This window comes from Orbicella faveolata, unplaced genomic scaffold, assembly GCF_042242905.1.
Source record: "Orbicella faveolata isolate gen_17 unplaced genomic scaffold, um_ofav_v1 contig_35, whole genome shotgun sequence".
Classification (NCBI taxonomy): domain Eukaryota; kingdom Metazoa; phylum Cnidaria; class Anthozoa; order Scleractinia; family Merulinidae; genus Orbicella; species Orbicella faveolata.
The window spans coordinates 4,770,001-4,789,672 of NW_028301564.1; the positions used below are offsets into that span (position 1 = coordinate 4,770,001).

A 19,672-nucleotide genomic window follows, 5' to 3' on the forward strand; every position below is an offset into this window, starting at 1 on the left:
TCTTGAAGGCAAACAGCTTTCACCCTACTGTCAAATTCACGGCTGAAATATTAGAAATAAAGACGACTTTCTTGGACACTGTAGTGTACAAATATGACAGATTCCTCAAGGAATCTATACTTGATGTGCGAACACATTTCAAACCTACAGAGACCTTTCAATACACGAATTTTTATTCCTGTCACCCGCCAGGCGTTACGAAAGGCTTTATTAAAGGAGAAGGCTTCTAAGAACAAATTCCTCACAACTTACTTTTGAGGAAAACATTAGAAATTTTGCCGTACGCCTTAAGAATAGAGGTTACCCAGCAGCAACAGTAGAAAAACATCTCTCAGAAGTCAAATTTTCTGAAAGAAAAACGTCGCTGACAAATAAGAACAGAACCGCACAAAAGAAAATTCTACCCTTTGTCACACAACACCACCCGGCGTTGCCTGACATAAAAGAAACACTCATGGGGAAATGGCACTTGATACATAACCAACCACAATTAAGAAATATCTTCAAGGAGCCACCCCTTCTATCATATCGCAAAGGAAAATCCCTAAAAGACACCCTTGTCAAAGCTAAGCTATAAAGGCTATACAACCTTGCGAACTGCAGGAGTCGTGCTGGCCCGTCAACACTTTTAAAACTCAGCACATCAACAAAAGGAGAAGGAAAAAAGAAAACCACAGAAAGTCAAATGAAAGAAAGAGGAAGCGGACTGAAAACAACGTCCAACGAGTTTATGGAATCTGTGTTGGAAACCCGCTAGGAAATGATCTTCCACAATGCCTTGTGTACCCTCCTAGAACGGCCGTCCCGGAAGAGTGTATTAAAGTTGAGGATGTTGCCACGTCGTTATTTAGAAGAGATGGGTCATACATCGCACAGCTCTTGGAAGGGAATTATTTCACCAATGCTGCAAGAAGCAGAATCACCACCAACCTTGAGCAGGAAGTCAGAGATTATGTTTACACCTTCATGTACCCTGAAGAGTACACCGTGACGGAAAGCATTGCTGCTTCTTGCAGCATTGGTGAAAGAGACTCCCACGGCAGCACAAGGGGCGACGAAGAACTCGACGATCGACAGCGAAGATGAAGATGAGTGCCAGTGAAAGTTGCATTCGAAAATAACAGTGTTAAATACTTCTTTTCAGTAGCTACAAATGCTTTTTGTCGCCAAACGTTTTTTTAAAGCAGAAGGAAAGTTTGTAATAAATTTGTATCCTGCCTTCTATGTTTATTCTAAAGCAATTTTTTTGATCTTCAAACATTATGCCATTTTAAAGTTTTACTAAAATATTCCACGTGCCCCCCCTTTTTCCCTTATTTTTTTGGGATGGCCCCCCCTCGAAAGCCATTTTTTTCGCATGCCCCCCCCCCCCTAAATCCCACCAGCCCCTCCTACATAAAAAATGAACGGTCCCAGTCTCGTCCAGCCACAAGACAAGCCAGAGCAAGCTATCAAGTCTTTACTCAGGTCAGTTAGATATTATTAGCTCACTGGCTGCATTCAAATACAAAGCGGTTTTCAATGAGTGTCGTAAAACCAAAACCAAAGTAATCACTCTGGCCAATCACAAAGAACACAGACAGTCTAATGAACCAATCAAAACTCGAAGTAAATACGTGTAACTGACACAAAGCGCGGGAAAACGTAAGCGAGCGAGTCACGAATGGTTTTGTTTTTACTTCTGATTGGATGAAAAAGTGGCGCGAGTTTTTTAAGCCAATCATGTAGCGTAGAAATCCAAAACCAATTACTTTTCGACACAAGTGAAACCGTTTTATGTGTGTTACTAACTAGCATGACGTCCATTTTCCCTTGAGAAATATTGGTCGAGTTCTTTTTGCAGCTCAATCCATAGACTTGCTACAGAAAGAACGAGACCAATTTTTCCAAAATACGGATCGAACAAGCCGGTACAATAAATGATTTATTATAACGACTCTTGAAACGCTGCTGTAAATATTTATACGCCAACAATTTATTCTCGGTAAACGTGTGTGCTAAAGCTAAACATTTCTTTAAGTTTTTCTAGTCGCTTCTCAGAAGTTAAACTCAAATTGTCCGCAAAATATGAAGGAAAAACGATGCCTACTTACAGCAATTATTTTCTTTTTTGCATCGTTTTAAAAAAGCAATTCGCAAGCGAAACATCTTAGCGGTCCATATTGCAAAAATCGGACCTCTCAGGGAACCAATCAGAATTTTCCCTTTCATTTTTGTTGACCTTATTTATTTTTGGCTTCCCTTGAGGCCGACCTTCTTCGCCGTTTTCGAACACAGTACATTGAACAGTCATCTTCGAAGCAGTTATTTGTGTCTTCAAGGTCACTGTACTTTTGTTGGGATCGATGGCGCGTTGCCTGATTTCCTTCGTAGACGGTTTTTACTTTTTATATAGCTGGTTTTCACATGACGTCACTAAAATTCGAACTACAAATCTATTAATCTTCCTGAGATTTTACTTAAATGATGTATGAGAGCAGCTGAAAACTAATATTCATACAAATTTGTAATAAACTACGCTTGAATTTCTAAGCTTTTGCGTGACACGGTATTTACATGATGGCCTAGAGAGCTGTCATGATGGTTAAAAGAGTGACTTATTTCAGAGAACTTGGCTATCTGAACAGTTCATGTCTTAGAAAAAGTATTATTTTAATGTTTTAGAGTTCCTCGAGGGATAAATTCACGCTTTTGTAGCGAAACTCAGTGACAGATGTTTCTGTTAGTTTCCGGCCGCCATGTTGGTGCCCATACGGATGGGCACCAGCATGGCGTCTCCATACAAATCTCTATAAATTTGGGTAAAAAATTTCTCCTAGAATGCGAGCAGTCTCTCTTTTGCTCGAAAATCCGTGGGCAAGAACACAAATCAAGTAAGCGTGCGATCGTGACTGCGATCGTGACTGCAAGCGTGACTGCGAGCGTGACATGTCGCAAGCGGCAAGTGGCGAAGTCACACGAGCCACAAGTAGCGCGGGCGTCGAAAGACGCGACGCACTACCTCCGGGTCGCCGCTTCGCATATCGCTCGAAACCTCACAACCCATGCCACCGCTCGCTTATGTGTTACGTTTTTCTTTGCGTTCTTCCCCGCGGATTTTTGAGCAAAAAAGAGACTGCTCGCAGTCTAAGAGAATCCAATAAGTATTTCGCACTCTTTTCTTTCCTCCCAGACCTCCATGCGCAATTCAGGAGAAACCCGCGCAAACCGCGAAAATTTCGTGCGCGTTTTGAGGAAACACATTTTGCTGGTCACTCGTTCATTTCGCTGACTTCTTTTTTAACATGATCCTTTGTCATCAACAGTGACGGTGACGCCAGAATGGGCGGTTCATTCAAGACCGCGATATCAAGACTCGGTACAGATGAATACTCTTTGCTCAATTGTGATGTCACGTAACTGGGAAAAGCCGATTTTCAAGGATGGTCTCTTCCTAGTTTATCGTTGCAATACAGGCACGGCATTGTGTCGTGTTCTTGTTAAAGGAGTAAGGTCACGCTTTTCGCATCTGCGATATCAATATATGTCACGACACCAATCAGGGAATGTTGTCTTGTTGTATCACTCTTATCTAAACTAACATCAAAAGTAACATAACACAATCCAACTTATCAATGTCACGCAGCGCCTCGTGTCCGGAAAGGAGCTTTGAGACAAACCTAAACGCACAGCAGAGGGTCGACTTTATCCTGAAGAAATTGCGTGGGGAGTGTACGAAGTCACGAAGTGTCCTCGTGGATTTTTTTCCGCAATTAGTTGGGACTGACACAGACTTTTAGTATACCAAATGAACTTTGTCCGCCACCCCCCGGGGATCCGGGATAAAAGTCAAAGATGAACTTTGACCACCCAGAAGCGATCAGTTCCCAAATCCAGCCAGGCACAGTTTATGAGAATGGAGAGATTGGTCATCTCGGTAAAAAAATTGTGGAAAATAACCAAGTTATGCCAAGGCAAGAGCTCATTGGGTCCCAATATTTTGCAACTCAATTATTAAATTCGTTGCTTCAGTACTTTTACAAGGAAAACATGGCGGAATACCATTCTTTAGGCGTACTTATTATCGAGTGGGGTGCCGAGGCTGAATAAGGTTTGTGAAAGCAGCCGGATTCTTCCAGTTGCAGCGTAAAATGGATAAAAGATAACCACAAAACGGAAAGAAAGACAATAAAAACACAAGGTCTGTTTTCTCAATTTGAATTCTTTTGTAACGTTTTTGCACACGCGGTGACAGACCCCGGTAGCTAGCCAAATCTCCATTCCAATTTATATCGAGCTGTACATTATAATTGTAAATGTTTGTTGTAAAATTTACTTTAAAAATAGTGATTTTCTAATGACTGTTGTAAAGCTTTTAAATTCAAAATTATCAGAACGGATCACAGCGCCTGTAAATATCTAACCAGCCAATCGGAACTCGGCAATCACCGAAAAGCGCGGGAAAGTCAGGAGCAGTCGGTGACGAGAGTTGGAAAAGTCACGTGAACTCATTTACTGAGTTTTCAACGCACCTGATTGGCTTTGAGAATATAGTCTCCGCTCTGATTGGTTAGGGGCGGTTGCATAAATTGCACGGAGAGTTTTTAACCAATTACAGTCACATGAAAATCTGTCCAGGAGACAACTTTAATACATAATAATGGCTTAACGCTTGGAGACTGATGTGCAGTCGTCTTGAGCAATACCAGTAGAAATATTCTAAGAAGAGAAATATAATATACTTAACAAGCAATAATATATTGCATTTATAATGCAGTGAATAAAATGATAGCAATTTTCTCTAAATTAGTAATTGGAGTGTTTACTAGTATCTACATTTAGTTAATTTCTGTGTACAATGCTCTTTCTAAAGGGTGGCTTTCACTCAGGCTAGCACATTAGACTACAGGCAGTTTGTTTTTCTCTTGAAATTCAGCAGGGATTAAAAGGCGACACGCTTTAGTCTCAAAGGGGTGAAACGAAACTGATAAACACTTGTCTTAGAGACCTAAAGCCGAGTCCACATTTCACCGGAGGAATTTGAAAACACGGTATCGGTTAGGCCTACTGTCCACACTTATCTGTCCCGGAAACGGAGCTTTTCAAAAACGCTCTTCAAATCGGGGAAAATTTGAGAACGTCGGCTTTTCGTTTGTGTGGACATGAAACATCTTAAAATGGAGCTTTTCGAAAACGATGGCGTCACAATAATCGCGTGATTTCTCTGCCCGAGTTTTCCTCAAACACAAAAACAAAATGACCGGTCATAAATGCGTTTTCAAATTTCTCCGGCGTAGTGTGGACGAAAAGCATTTGATGCGTTTTGAGAGTGAAAACGCCGGTTTGCAATGTCTCCGGCGTGGTGTGGACGAGGCGTAAGAGAAGAAACTGGCTGTCAGCAGCTTACTAGCACATATGCAAAGGCAGTAAGATGTTGATAATTACAGTGTTGTCACAGGTCAGGAAATGGTCAGGGGAAAAAATTCTTCAGGTCAAGGAAAAGTCAAGGAATTTTTATCTTGAGTCAGAAAAAATTGAAATTTTCAACCAAGGAAAATTTAATCTAACACGGTTAATTTTCTACCATTAAAGTCACGGAAATGTGGCAGCAATGTAATTAGAGCCTTTTGTTAGGAAAATTTCCCAACAAATGGCAGTTAACAGCACCCTACTTCACATCTGCGTATGTTCTTTCTGGTTACGCGCTAGTGAAAACTAGCCACTATACAGAGCAGTGCAAAAGGCCCTTAACACTGAGGTTGAAGATGCATTGTTAATGAAATGTTACCTCTCTTTCAACAAGACCTTGAGATTTGATATTTTCGTAGGGTAAATTCAATATCCTTAAATCATTTTGAAAGCACAACACTTTAAATCAACACGATGCCTTAATATAACTTACGTAAAGCGCTAATACTTTTTTTGATGTTTTTAGCTATAAATTCTACTTAGTTTTCCGATTTAAGTGTGAATCAATTAGTATGTCTGCGGCAGGGGGGCTGGCAGCTACCTTTGATCTCGCTGCTTCTCTGGTTTCTATGATCGCCTCAGTAAAGAAATCTGGTCTGCGGTGTTTTACATCGATTACAAGCCCTGAGAAAAGCTCTTATTGAACACGTGTAAAATTACGATAATTTCAGTTGATCATATCGATGAAATAATATTGACGTTTGATATCATGTTTAACCCTTTAAACTGCACTTAAATTTGTTGGTGTTTAATTGAAACATCTTAGCCGGAAGTCTTTGTAAATCCGGTAATCTTCGGGAAATGCTCGGAAACGTTCGTTTGGCCTTCGGTTAACTTTTGGAGAGTCTTTGTAAATCTCCGGTAAGTAGTCGGAAAACTTCGGAAAATCGTCAAAAACGTCGTTATTATAATACAAGGTTGCTTGTAAATGTGAAATTTCTCTTCTCGTGTTCAACTTTATCTCACTTGTTAGCTGCGCTCACTCGTGAGATCTCGCGTTGAACATTCGGAGATAAATTCCATATCTACGTGCGCCCACGTCTTATTCCTTATTTATCAAACACTAATGAATCCTAAATCGTAATCAGCAATGTACAAGTATTGGCTTGACCGGTTTCCATAGAAACAACCCGACTTGAAAATTTTAACTTTCAGTACTTTTCGCCCAAAAGCGTGTTCCTATTATATTTCTTCTGAAGACTAAGAAAAGGCCGGTGTGAATAAGATCTGGGTATAATTTTCTCATAACAAACTGTTCTGGCTTCTTAAAATTCTTGCTAATTTTCTCCTGATTAATCGTGATTTCTTTGCCTTTGTTGACTAGAAAAAATGACGGAGTGCTTTTCATCAGAAGGAATTTATCGTTATCTAACTAGTCAGGCTTATATTTGCAGAAGACTCCTGTGTTTTGGGAACTTAAGCACGCGCGTTTTTGAGACGCGGACGGTAACCGGAAGTGAGCTACTTTTACTTTTAACTTGTCCTCACACAACCATATTCACAGTGCTAAGTATCTTTTCTTCATTAGAGATGAGTAGTATAAAAAATCTGGGAGACAATACGGTCCTAGCATGCGAAATCTTCTCTTCCGGTTACCGTCCGCGTATCAAAAACGCGCGTGGTTAAGTTCCCTTTTATAAGAAGTTTCTAGCTAACCCTAAAATACACAAGGTGACCATCTAACGTTAACGACTCAAAACACGATAGCGAACTGGAATAACAACAACAAATTCTGCAATTGTCGAGTGGGCATTACCGGCAAACTTTGGAACAAACTGCTATGACAAATATAATACAAAAGAAATCTCAGTGGGGATTTAGGACTTAAGACTCAATCTAAACACAAGCCTATAGGCTTCGGATCGAACGGCCTAATATCTAAATGATTATTGCGTTTGAGGTTTCAAGGGCATATTTTCCAGTCTTAAAAGTAGGAAAATGTTATTTGCTGTAACTATGCGCAATATCTGGCGATGACCGATATATTTAATATGCTGGATTCCTAGAGATAACGTTAACAGGCGCATTTTGATCAAGCAACCACCAGCTTCAATTCAAACCCGGAAGAGGCTTGGATAGAGACAAAAGAGTGACCTGGTAGTTGGGGTTAGGCCACAAGAGGGGTAAGAGCTGGAGTAATGGGGAGGGGAAGAACAAAGAAAATTTTTCCCTTCCTCCTTCACCGCCCACTATTCCTAAGCCAATATGGCGGCTAATCTACTCGATCTCAAGTCACTACCGATACCTCGTATGTACACCGTGCACACAGAAAACAGCTGCTCTGTAAAAAACCAGTTACATCCTTAATCAGGGATGTTTGAGAGAACAAGTTAGAAACTTAAAACACGTACTAATCTGTAGCTGTCAGCGGTCATTGGATGCTCTTCACCAAATAATTTAATTCTGATATCAAGAGCACGCTTGGCTGACTCAAGAGCGGCGGTGTAATCACTCAGGCAATGCTGTGTAACTCCTAGTGAATGGTAGCTGTCAGCCGTTTCTGGATGTTCTTCACCAAACAATGCAATTCTGATATCAAGAGCACGCTTCTTTGACTCAAGGGCGGCGGTGTAATCACTCAGGGAATGCTGTGTAACTCCTAGTGAATGGTAGCTGTCAGCGGTCATTGGATGTTCTTCACCAAACAATTTAATTCTGATATCAAGAGCACGCTTCTTTGACTCAAGGGCGGCGGTGTAATCACTCAGGGAATGCTGTGTAGCTCCTAGTTCATGGTAGCTCTCAGCGGTCTTGGGATGTTGTTCACCAAATAATTTAATTCTGATATCAAGAGCACGCTTGCCTGACTCAAGAGCGGCGGTGTAATCACTCAGACAATGCTGTGTAACTCCTAGTTCATGGTAGCTGTCAGCGGTCTCTGGATGTTCTTCACCAAATAATTTAATACTGATATCAAGAGCACGCTTGCCTGACTCAAGAGCGGCGGTGTAATCACTCAGGGAATGCTGTGTAGCTCCTATATTATGGTAGCTGTCAGCGGTGTTGGGATGTTCTTCACCAAACAATTTAATTCTGATATCAAGAGCACGCTTCTTTGACTCAAGGGCGGCGGTGTAATCACTCAGGGAATGCTGTGTAGCTCCTAGTTCATGGTAGCTCTCAGCGGTCTTGGGATGTTGTTCACCAAATAATTTAATTCTGATATCAAGAGCACGCTTGCCTGACTCAAGAGCGGCGGTGTAATCACTCAGACAATGCTGTGTAACTCCTAGTTCATGGTAGCTGTCAGCGGTCTCTGGATGTTCTTCACCAAATAATTTAATACTGATATCAAGAGCACGCTTGCCTGACTCAAGAGCGGCGGTGTAATCACTCAGGGAATGCTGTGTAGCTCCTATATTATGGTAGCTGTCAGCGGTGTTGGGATGTTCTTCACCAAACAATTTAATTCTGATATCAAGAGCACGCTTGCCTGACTCAAGAGCGGCGGTGTAATCACTCAGGGAATGCTGTGTAACTCCTACTGAATGGTAGCTGTCAGCGGTGTTGGGATGTTCTTCACCAAACAATTTAATTCTGATATCAAGAGCACGCTTGCCTGACTCAGGAGCGGCGGTGTAATCACTCAGGGAATGCTGTGTAACTCCTAGTGCATGGTAGCTGTCAGCGGTGTTGGGATGTTCTTCACCAAACAATTTAATTCTGATATCAAGAGCATGCTTGCCTGACTCAAGAGCGGCGGTGTAATCACTCAGGGAATGCTGTGTAACTGCTATTTCATGATAGCTGTCAGCAGTGTTGGGATGTTCTTCACCAAACAATTCAGTTCTGATATCAAGAGCACGCTTGTCTGACTCAAGAGCGGCAATGTAATCACTCAGGGAATGCTGTGTAACTCCTAGTGCATGGTAGCTGTCAGCGGTGTTGGGATGTTCTTCACCAAACAATTTAATTCTGATATCAAGAGCACGCTTGGCTGACTCAAGGGCGGCGGTGTAATCACTCAGGGAATGCTGTGTAACTGCTATTTCATGGTAGCTGTCAGCGGTGTTGGGATGTTCTTCACCAAACAATTTAATTCTGATATCAAGAGCACGCTTGGCTGACTCAAGGGCGGCGGTGTAATCACTCAGGGAATGCTGTGTAGCTCCTATTTTATGGTAGCTGTCAGCGGTGTTGGGATGTTCTTCACCAAACAATTTAATTCTGATATCAAGAGCACGCTTGCCTGACTCAAGAGCGGCGGTGTAATCACTCAGGGAATGCTGTGTAACTGCTGTTTCATGGTAGCTGTCAGCGGTGTTGGGATGTTCTTCACCAAACAATTCAGTTCTGATATCAAGAGCACGCTTGTCTGACTCAAGAGCGGCAATGTAATCACTCAGGGAATTCTGTGTAACTCCTACTAAATGGTAGCTGTCAGCGGTGTTGGGATGTTCTTCACCAAACAATTTAATTCTGATATCAAGAGCACGCTTGGCTGACTCAAGGGCGGCGGTGTAATCACTCAGGGAATGCTGTGTAACTGCTATTTCATGGTAGCTGTCAGCGGTGTTGGGATGTTCTTCACCAAACAATTTAATTCTGATATCAAGAGCACGCTTGGCTGACTCAAGGGCGGCGGTGTAATCACTCAGGGAATGCTGTGTAGCTCCTATTTTATGGTAGCTGTCAGCGGTGTTGGGATGTTCTTCACCAAACAATTTAATTCTGATATCAAGAGCACGCTTGGCTGACTCAAGGGCGGCGGTGTAATCACTCAGGCAATGCTGTGTAACTCCTAGTGAATGGTAGCTGTCAGCCGTTTCTGGATGTTCTTCACCAAACAATGCAATTCTGATATCAAGAGCACGCTTCTTTGACTCAAGGGCGGCGGTGTAATCACTCAGGGAATGCTGTGTAACTCCTAGTGAATGGTAGCTGTCAGCGGTCATTGGATGTTCTTCACCAAACAATTTAATTCTGATATCAAGAGCACGCTTCTTTGACTCAAGGGCGGCGGTGTAATCACTCAGGGAATGCTGTGTAGCTCCTAGTTCATGGTAGCTCTCAGCGGTCTTGGGATGTTGTTCACCAAATAATTTAATTCTGATATCAAGAGCACGCTTGCCTGACTCAAGAGCGGCGGTGTAATCACTCAGACAATGCTGTGTAACTCCTAGTTCATGGTAGCTGTCAGCGGTCTCTGGATGTTCTTCACCAAATAATTTAATACTGATATCAAGAGCACGCTTGCCTGACTCAAGAGCGGCGGTGTAATCACTCAGGGAATGCTGTGTAGCTCCTATATTATGGTAGCTGTCAGCGGTGTTGGGATGTTCTTCACCAAACAATTTAATTCTGATATCAAGAGCACGCTTGCCTGACTCAAGAGCGGCGGTGTAATCACTCAGGGAATGCTGTGTAACTCCTACTGAATGGTAGCTGTCAGCGGTGTTGGGATGTTCTTCACCAAACAATTTAATTCTGATATCAAGAGCACGCTTGCCTGACTCAGGAGCGGCGGTGTAATCACTCAGGGAATGCTGTGTAACTCCTAGTGCATGGTAGCTGTCAGCGGTGTTGGGATGTTCTTCACCAAACAATTTAATTCTGATATCAAGAGCATGCTTGCCTGACTCAAGAGCGGCGGTGTAATCACTCAGGGAATGCTGTGTAACTGCTATTTCATGATAGCTGTCAGCGGTGTTGGGATGTTCTTCACCAAACAATTCAGTTCTGATATCAAGAGCACGCTTGTCTGACTCAAGAGCGGCAATGTAATCACTCAGGGAATGCTGTGTAACTCCTAGTGCATGGTAGCTGTCAGCGGTGTTGGGATGTTCTTCACCAAACAATTTAATTCTGATATCAAGAGCACGCTTGGCTGACTCAAGGGCGGCGGTGTAATCACTCAGGGAATGCTGTGTAACTGCTATTTCATGGTAGCTGTCAGCGGTGTTGGGATGTTCTTCACCAAACAATTTAATTCTGATATCAAGAGCACGCTTGGCTGACTCAAGGGCGGCGGTGTAATCACTCAGGGAATGCTGTGTAGCTCCTATTTTATGGTAGCTGTCAGCGGTGTTGGGATGTTCTTCACCAAACAATTTAATTCTGATATCAAGAGCACGCTTGCCTGACTCAAGAGCGGCGGTGTAATCACTCAGGGAATGCTGTGTAACTGCTGTTTCATGGTAGCTGTCAGCGGTGTTGGGATGTTCTTCACCAAACAATTCAGTTCTGATATCAAGAGCACGCTTGTCTGACTCAAGAGCGGCAATGTAATCACTCAGGGAATTCTGTGTAACTCCTACTAAATGGTAGCTGTCAGCGGTGTTGGGATGTTCTTCACCAAACAATTTAATTCTGATATCAAGAGCACGCTTGGCTGACTCAAGGGCGGCGGTATAATCACTCAGGGAATGCTGTGTAACTGCTATTTCATGGTAGCTGTCAGCGGTGTTGGGATGTTCTTCACCAAACAATTTAATTCTGATATCAAGAGCACGCTTGGCTGACTCAAGGGCGGCGGTGTAATCACTCAGGGAATGCTGTGTAGCTCCTATTTTATGGTAGCTGTCAGCGGTGTTGGGATGTTCTTCACCAAACAATTTAATTCTGATATCACGAGCACGCTTGGCTGACTCAAGGGCGGCGGTGTAATCACTCAGGGAATGCTGTGTAGCTCCTATTTTATGGTAGCTGTCAGCGGTGTCGGGATGTTCTTCACCAAACAATTTTATTCTGATATGAAGAGCACGTGTGAACGACGTCATAGCTTCTGTGTAGTTGCCTCCATGGTATTGAATGTCGCCTAGGTCACAATAGTCCTGGGCTAGTGCCTCCTCGTCTTGTACTTGACTTTCTCTATAGTTTTCTTCCCTTTCAACGCTTTGTTGCAGTGCTTTTTCTTGAAAGCTAATCCTTTCCTTTGTAAGCGTTAAAGCGTCTCTTTCTCTACCAAGTGACTTGAGCATACTAACGATAATGCGATGAAAGTTGAACCAACCAGTTTTAGGTGTGTTGAGTGCTGACTTACAGTCATTTAGTATGGTAAGCAACAAGTTGCCGAACATTTGATTGGTGTCTGAGGTAGAGAAGATTTTTACTGCTTTGCTCAAAAGCAGGATAACTTGAACTTTAAGAGGCTGGTTTTCCGACGGATTTGCTGTGTTTGTCGGAATGATGCAGTGTTCACCAACTTTCTTTATTGCTGACTCTGGCATAGGTGTCACCAGTAAACAAGTGTCTCTGGCATCTTTGCATTCCTTTAGAGCTTTTAGATAAAAGTTGGATGAGCTCACCGAGTCATTTTTGCTTTGGCAATAGATTGCAAAAATTTGAAAAATGATAAGCCTCAAAATGGTGTGCTCCTGACTTGTGGTTGTGAAAGAAAGCGCTTCTTCTAAAACTTTCACTCCATCCTCTGTCTTTCCGATAACAAGCTGATGGAGTCCATAGTAGCACAAGTGTTTTCCTTTCTCTCCATCACAATGGGAAGAAGCTGGCACTTGAAGAGCCTTGGACTCGGAGAGCAACTTCTTTGTGTTTCCAGTTGCTCCCCAGGTCACCTGACCAAATGCCTTGGAATCAAGCAGGCGCCGGAAGAAAACATTTCTCCCGGTCTGCTTAGCCGCCATTATTGCTGAATCGAAAATTTTGTAAAACGTAGATCCGTCCTTCCAAAAAAGAGTGTCAAGAAACAACTCTGCTTTCGCCAAAACATCGAAAACTCTGTCAGCTTTGTTTGAATCTAAACAGCCGTCAATTAGACTTTGAACAATGTTTTTTTCGTCTTCATAGAACTCGATGAATGCAGACATGGAACGGCCAGAAAGGAAATTCTCATTAAGTTTCTCAAACTGGGCAATGTAAAATGCACGTAAGCGAGATTTTGAGATGAGAACTGTATCTTTCATGTCAGCTTCTCCCTTTTCTTTTGCAAAGGACTGAATTAGTTTATGCATAGAGAATTTGCTAAACTCTGAAGAACAATCAATAAGAGATTTTCTCTGAAGTCTTCGCAGCACCTTCTCTGCTTCGGTTGTTCTTGTTCTCCCAAAAACAGCTGCGGAAATCTTTAAATCAAAATGCGCAGGAAGAATACACAAAGATACCAGTGCCTCTTGGTCTTGTGTAGAGAGTCTCTGGAAAGACGACTCGAAAAGAGATCTCAGTCTCGAATTGCTTGGATAATCTGGGTTGTCTAACATTTCTACAGTGTTTTCTGTACACTCTATGGATTCAAGATACTGACTTGACGGAGTAAAATCGTCAGAAATGGAGGAACACAGTAATTTTATGGCTAAGGGAACCTGACCACAGATTTGTGAAATTTTTGTCAACTGAGAAGTGCTCGCTTGTGGAAGAAATTTTCGAGCTGGGGTTTGACATGACAACTTGTCTAACTCTCTTATTCTGACAGACTTGTGTCCCTGAAAATGTAAATTCAAAAAGGACAAAGACTCTCTTGTGGTTAAAAGAAAGTTGACCTTGTCATTGCGATTGAGGATTTCTCCTATGAGGTTAAAAGCCTCCTCCTTTACGTTTGGCACGCCACATTCAAACAGGTCATCGGCATTATCCAGGATTATAACACAGCGATCCGATAGTCTGTCAAAAATTAAGCAAACCTCATCGTCAGCTGATAAATCCTGCAACTTACTAGTTTCAAGTGTCCCAGCCTGTCGGAAGAGACTAAGAAATTTGGACGTTAAATCGCTTTTTGACTTGAGCCCACGTAATGAGAGAAAGTAGACGGGCAGCTCACGTGCTTGAAGATGATGACCCACCTCGATGGCAACGGACGTTTTTCCGAACCCTGGCGAACCCCAGACAGAGACGAGTCGGGTGGATTCGGAAGTCATGTGACCAACAATTTTGTCACATTCTTCCTCACGGCCAATGAAGTGGGGAACCTTTGGAGGAAGATTTGATCTCCGTAGAAATGTTCTAGTTCCTGTAAATCAATCAACCAACAAATAATAATTCAATGAACGAACGAGCAAACGGGCAGATGGATGGATGGATGGATGGATAGATGAGTGAATAAAAAATATATGCACTGGAGGTTAGTAAAACATTGCTATTCGAGAGATAGAATAAACCAAAACAAATATTATATAACATACGTTTACTTGAGGCCAAAGTATTTCGAATTGAAAGCTTATTATTGCTAGTGTGGGATTAGAAAAAAATCATGTTTTGTTTATTTTTTTTGTTTAAAGTCGATTTTTTTCCCACCAAGTTTTATGGAGACAACAAATGTCTTGCGCAAGTCATTGTTGATATTTTATGAAACAATTCAAAGTTTTCGTTAATCCCGGACTAGCTTTACCCTTTTCAAACAGTACGGAGGGGAGACTTCTGAGGGCATCACCAGCTTTGGCTTGTAACTTGCTTGTAACTTGTAGCTTGTAACTTTAAAACATTGAAGTAACGAACTCCTAAAATTTATTTGGGAACAAATTGGTATGACTTATCACAGCTCAAGGATCTTCTTGTTTGAATTTTCCTGTTTAAAATGAAAATATCTTGAAAATTTTCTTGCAGTAGCTTTGTTCTAGATTTTGACTACGTTTGAGCTAGTTTTGGTAGCTTTCTAACGCTTTTAAAATAAACATCAGAAAATCCAACATGGCGTCTGTTCAGAAATACTGACGCATTTCTTTGTCGTATGAAAACATAGTTCTATGTTGTGGACTTCAAAGGAAATAGCTTGAACGAGCTATAAACCCTCAGGTTTCAGTGTGATAGCTCTAATGTTATAGAGTGAGGGCTCAACCACCTTTTCCCTCAGGATCCGTGGGACCATAAAACTCCGTCTTAATAGGGTTAATCCTCTTTTAATTAACCTGCCCATTTCGTTTCAGAGGTTTGATAATGCGAGCAATGTACAGTTTATAAGTCACTCTTATGTTGAGATTTCTTTCCTGCTGACAATATAGACGACTGAAACATTATAATTTTAGTTTCACTACTAGATTACGAAAAATTCTTTCTTTTATACATGGGTAGTCGATGGTTACTCACCGAAACGCGGGAAAAGGGTAGCGTCCTATTTTAGCGTGCCTTTACTCTTACAAGTCCTCTTCTATGGTAGGCACCTATTGAAGTTTATCAAAGGATTATCACTTGAAGTAAAAACTCTGAAGAGCTGCTTACTTACCTGGTCGCTCAGTCTTGAGTAGGTCTTCAAACTTTTGGTTCATCTCGGCAATTTTCTCGTTCGTCATTTCTTGGTTTGCAGTTGCGGCCTTTTCAATGGTCTTTCTCAGCTCTATGATGTCTTCTTGTCGTTCCTGTCTCGACTGAGCAAGATCTGACCTCACACCCATTAGTTCATCCTCCACATTTTCCTTGAGAAATGTGATTTCTGTTAGTAACTCCTTCGTGATGTCATCTTTGAACTTGCAAACTTTTTCTGTAGGGAAGTCCGACTCGGTCAAACTTCCAACGGCATCAATAGGGTCAGTCGTGATTCCAAGAGCAGTGATGGCGTCTTTGGTGTGTTGAATGTATTGATCAAATGTCTTTTTGTCAACCTCGGAGCTGAATGAGTGACAAAATGCATTTCTTAGGAGTCGCAGCTGATCAATCGCCATTGCAAAGGTTTCAGCATCATTTCCGCCAGGGCTGACCACGGAAGAATGAAAGGTTCCATGAGGCGGTTTACGGTGCTTCAAGTACAAATCACTGAGTGTCCTGTGATGACCTGCCATGTCTGGTAAAGCGAAGGACTGCGCGTAGATAGTGGCCTGGAACAAGGCGGTACAATCCCATTCTTCGTAAGGGAGGTGTGTGGGTACTTTGGTCTTACCACCCTCTGTAACGAGGAACATGTTTCGCACAGCAATGGAGTCATCCCACGGCTGGTAACCAGGGAGATGTGCAAAAGTATCGTCCCACGTGTGTTTAAATGTTTGTCGAAGCACCTTGGGGAACTCATTCAGCACAACAAAAGCAAACTTGAAATAGTTCAACTGTTCGTTCATAAACGGCTGTAGAGCCATTACTGATAGCGATAAACTAATCTTAGTAAAAAGTGTCTATATTGCCAGGACGACAGTACTGCCCCTGATAAAAGAACAAGAGAGAACAGTTATTATTGAAAGGTGGCCTTGGTGGCGATTAAAAAATTGAAAAATTAAGACGAAATCCGATAGGAAATCAAGCAATTTTAATTTTTAATGGACAAAACCTGGTACCATAGTAACTTTAAGTATGTTACAGTCCTTTTTACATTTTCTAAAACAGTTGTCTGAGACAACACCAAATACAATTTCCCAAAGTTCAGAGCCGAATTGTGCAAACACAGGTAAAATTTCATCATCAGTTTCATTTCAACAGTACTTTTGACAGTGCTTTCATATGAACTTTGAAATTTTGGCGTTGTTTAGTAGAAATGATTCATTTTGAGAAGATGGAACAGAAGTTTGCAATACAATGTAAATAATTTCGGTTTAAAGTTTTTGTCCCCTTGTTACTCGAACTTGTGGTGGGTTCCTTCTTATGCTTATAAAAAATCAAACTCGGGTAAAACGCTCTTTGAAATCATGGATGGATGGTTTTTAAGGAAAAATCACAAAGTGTGACCACAATAGCTTGAATGCTGTTTTCATAAGAAAAGATTCAAATCAGCGTGGGGCCCCAGGCTAAATACATGTCGGACTACAAAAGCTCTTAGTTGTATACAAATGTCTAAAATTATTTTTCAGTCCTGGCAAGATTTTTCTTGTTCTTGATGCACTTTTCCCAGCAAAATAGACAAAGCTATGTCTTTAACCATGCAACACAATTACAATAGAGTACCCTTAATTAATGGCGTTTCGAAATACCAGCAACAGTCATAACTTTATGCATGACAAAGACATCTAAAATCGTTGGTTTTCTATCGCGTTAATTGCCGATAATTCGAAATAAAAAGAATAAAAAAGAGTCTAGACTTATTAACATTATTGCAGAAGATAATGGTCGATTTTAATGCAGCAGATTGTCTTTGCTCAGTTTCGAATACGGTCTCGCGGGCCGTTTTCATCTATGGATGCTTATGGTATTTCACAGTTAGAACATATATGAATTTGTGATTTCTATCGCGTGATAGCTGACGAGGGCGCAGCTCAAGTTAACTATCACGCATAGAAATCAAGAGCAAATAATCTCATTGTTTTAGTACAAATCTGCTACTTGTTTAAAACTTATCTAAATTCTTTTTCAGACACTTCAACAGCGTAAAGATGCGCCCGCCATTTTGTTCACAATCCCACACTGCAAGGCTACTCACTATCTAACGCATAACAGATAATGAGTAGGGATGCAAATAAGACAACGGCATTTGTGACAGAACACTAAGTAGATTTGTACTAAAAACTGTTAGTTCTTATTTCGATTGTATTCCAAGAACTGGAAATAAAGCGAGCGAGTTCTGTTATTCTGCTGTTATGAAGCGGAACAAAATCGAATGATTCAGCGATTAAAATTGCTCAGTATAGAGACTCGATTAAATCAAACTTTTCATGTTGTGTGATCAGACTGAACCCTTCGAAGAGAGAAAGTTTATATTCCAATAGGTTTTAGCCACTGAATTGAGCGAGCGAAAAACTATATGTAGTCTGTGGTTCCGCTTCGAATACCTTGTAAACAACAAGTTAGAACTTTTTCACTTACCTTCAGTATTCTGGATAGTTCGAAGATATTTCTTGAAGAAAAGAATTCTGTGTACAATTTTGGTAAAATGAAGCAATTTATGTTGAATTATTCCTGCTGAATAACTTTTCTAGTCAGTATCTTTCTGGGAATTTAATCCCGTGACATGACAAATGCCTAACACATCCGAGAATATAATTAACGAGCGGTACCGACCGGAAAGTGCGGAGTCATCAAACTTCACATAATGGCAGCAGTAAGGCTAATATCTATAATGCTGCATGGTAATAAATAGGTAAACGACATAAATATCGTGTTCATGAAAAGTAGTGACTTAGATATAAGCGTTCTCCAAAAGCATATTTGTGCTATCCAAATGATAGTTGTTGTCGATCTGTTGAGAACGCAAAAGTCAGCTGAAACGTTTACATAAATAACACCAAAACAATTCCTCTAGAAGAGAAAGTTAATTTTAACCCTTTAAATGGCAATTGTACGTTTTCGTACCCTGAGGGATCATGCACCATGTACCACTTGTGACGTCATCAATTTAGGCGTCAATAAGTACTTAATGACTGGCCCCAAGGGAAACAGTGAGTTTTGTTTCCCCGACACCCTCAATGTTCCCCGAGGCGAAGCCGAAGGGAACATTGAGGTCGAGGGAAAACAAAACTCACTGTTTCCCGTTGGACCAGTCATTAAGTGATTTATAATGATACGAAACAAAGTTATTCTTACTATTCCTGGCTGGAAAAACAGTGCGGTAAAAACTTGCTGGGAAAACCAGCTTTTCATGAATGGTGCTGGCTGGGAAAAAGCATCCTCTAAACGGATCCTGGGTTGTAACTTCGCATAGATCAGTCTAATGCTAGCTGGCTGTAAAGAGCGGATATTATATTTCCACGGTAGTTACTTATTAACTGTAAACCTCTTATTAGATGTCAATTAATCGTTCCGAGCAACGACAAGTCAATGTTGAAATTTCTCTCGTTGGGTACTTCTGTCAATGTTCGGCCGAGGCGAAGCCGAGGGAAACATTGACGTCGAGGGGAAACAAAATTGAAACTCACTGTTTCCCGCGGGATCCGTCATAAAGTGTTTTGTTATACCTCCTAACTCAATAATAATAATAATAATAATAATAATAATAATAATAATAATAATAACAGTAGAAATAAAAAACTGCGAAGAAATCGTTTGCTTGACGCCGGCTGGCTCACAAATTTGCTGCGGTTTCAAGGAGTACGACCTGATCACGTGCGAGTCGAAGGTTCAAGTTGTTGTTTTCCTAGGGAGCCCCGAGTTAGTGAGTTTTTTCGCCCCAGGGAGTTAGTGAGTTTTGACCCACGACACGTGACACGTTCTCCCCCAATCGGAAAACCTTTTAGGGGTCAACAAAGCAGTTTTGTTACTTCTTAAGATGTTTAGACTCAAAAGGTCCACATCAAGAGCTCTTGCGGTGCCTTTTAGGGCATTGAGCCGAAAAAAATATGACAGGAGGATTGGTCCCTCAAATTCAAACCACGCCCACAAAACAGGACCTTGGTACTTCTCAGAGGTTCTTTCCAAATTCCCTACGTCGCGCACAGGGTTAGATTTCTTCTGCAGCGCAGGCTAGAAAAAGACAAGCACCAAG

At 41.5% G+C, this 19,672-nt stretch overlaps 2 protein-coding genes, 1 long non-coding RNA gene and 1 pseudogene across 8 annotated transcripts in view; 2 read left to right on the plus strand and 2 right to left on the minus strand.

Annotated features, from left to right (window-relative positions):
- Positions 1-577, plus strand: part of LOC149102713 (uncharacterized) — a 2,008-nt pseudogene extending 1,431 nt beyond the window's left edge.
- LOC149102704 (uncharacterized) overlaps positions 1-19,672 on the plus strand; it is a 234,512-nt gene that overhangs the window by 138,860 nt on the left and 75,980 nt on the right. The gene's annotated exons all lie outside the window — the stretch shown is intronic.
- Positions 1-19,672, minus strand: part of LOC110043911 (uncharacterized) — a 222,544-nt gene that overhangs the window by 25,833 nt on the left and 177,039 nt on the right. The gene's annotated exons all lie outside the window — the stretch shown is intronic.
- On the minus strand, positions 4,598-18,224 carry LOC149102714 (uncharacterized). Its single transcript, XM_089274054.1, has 3 exons — positions 18,058-18,224; positions 15,560-16,467; positions 4,598-14,350 (listed from the first exon to the last, which is right to left on the minus strand). Exons 2-3 carry the CDS (start codon positions 16,401-16,403, stop codon positions 7,779-7,781), a joined length of 7,416 nt encoding a protein of 2,471 aa, XP_089130180.1. The 5' UTR covers positions 16,404-16,467; positions 18,058-18,224; the 3' UTR covers positions 4,598-7,778.

What these genes read in the sequence shown, in the direction of transcription:
- LOC149102714 (XM_089274054.1), bottom strand. Translation starts at nt 16,403, where the DNA reads ATGGCTCTACAGCCGTTTATGAACGAACAGTTGAACTATTTCAAGTTT. An exon ending in ACTCAAGACTGAGCGACCAG is followed by an intron (nt 14,351 to 15,559) that starts GTAAGTAAGCAG and finishes ATTGATTTACAG; the next exon opens with GAACTAGAACATTTCTACGG.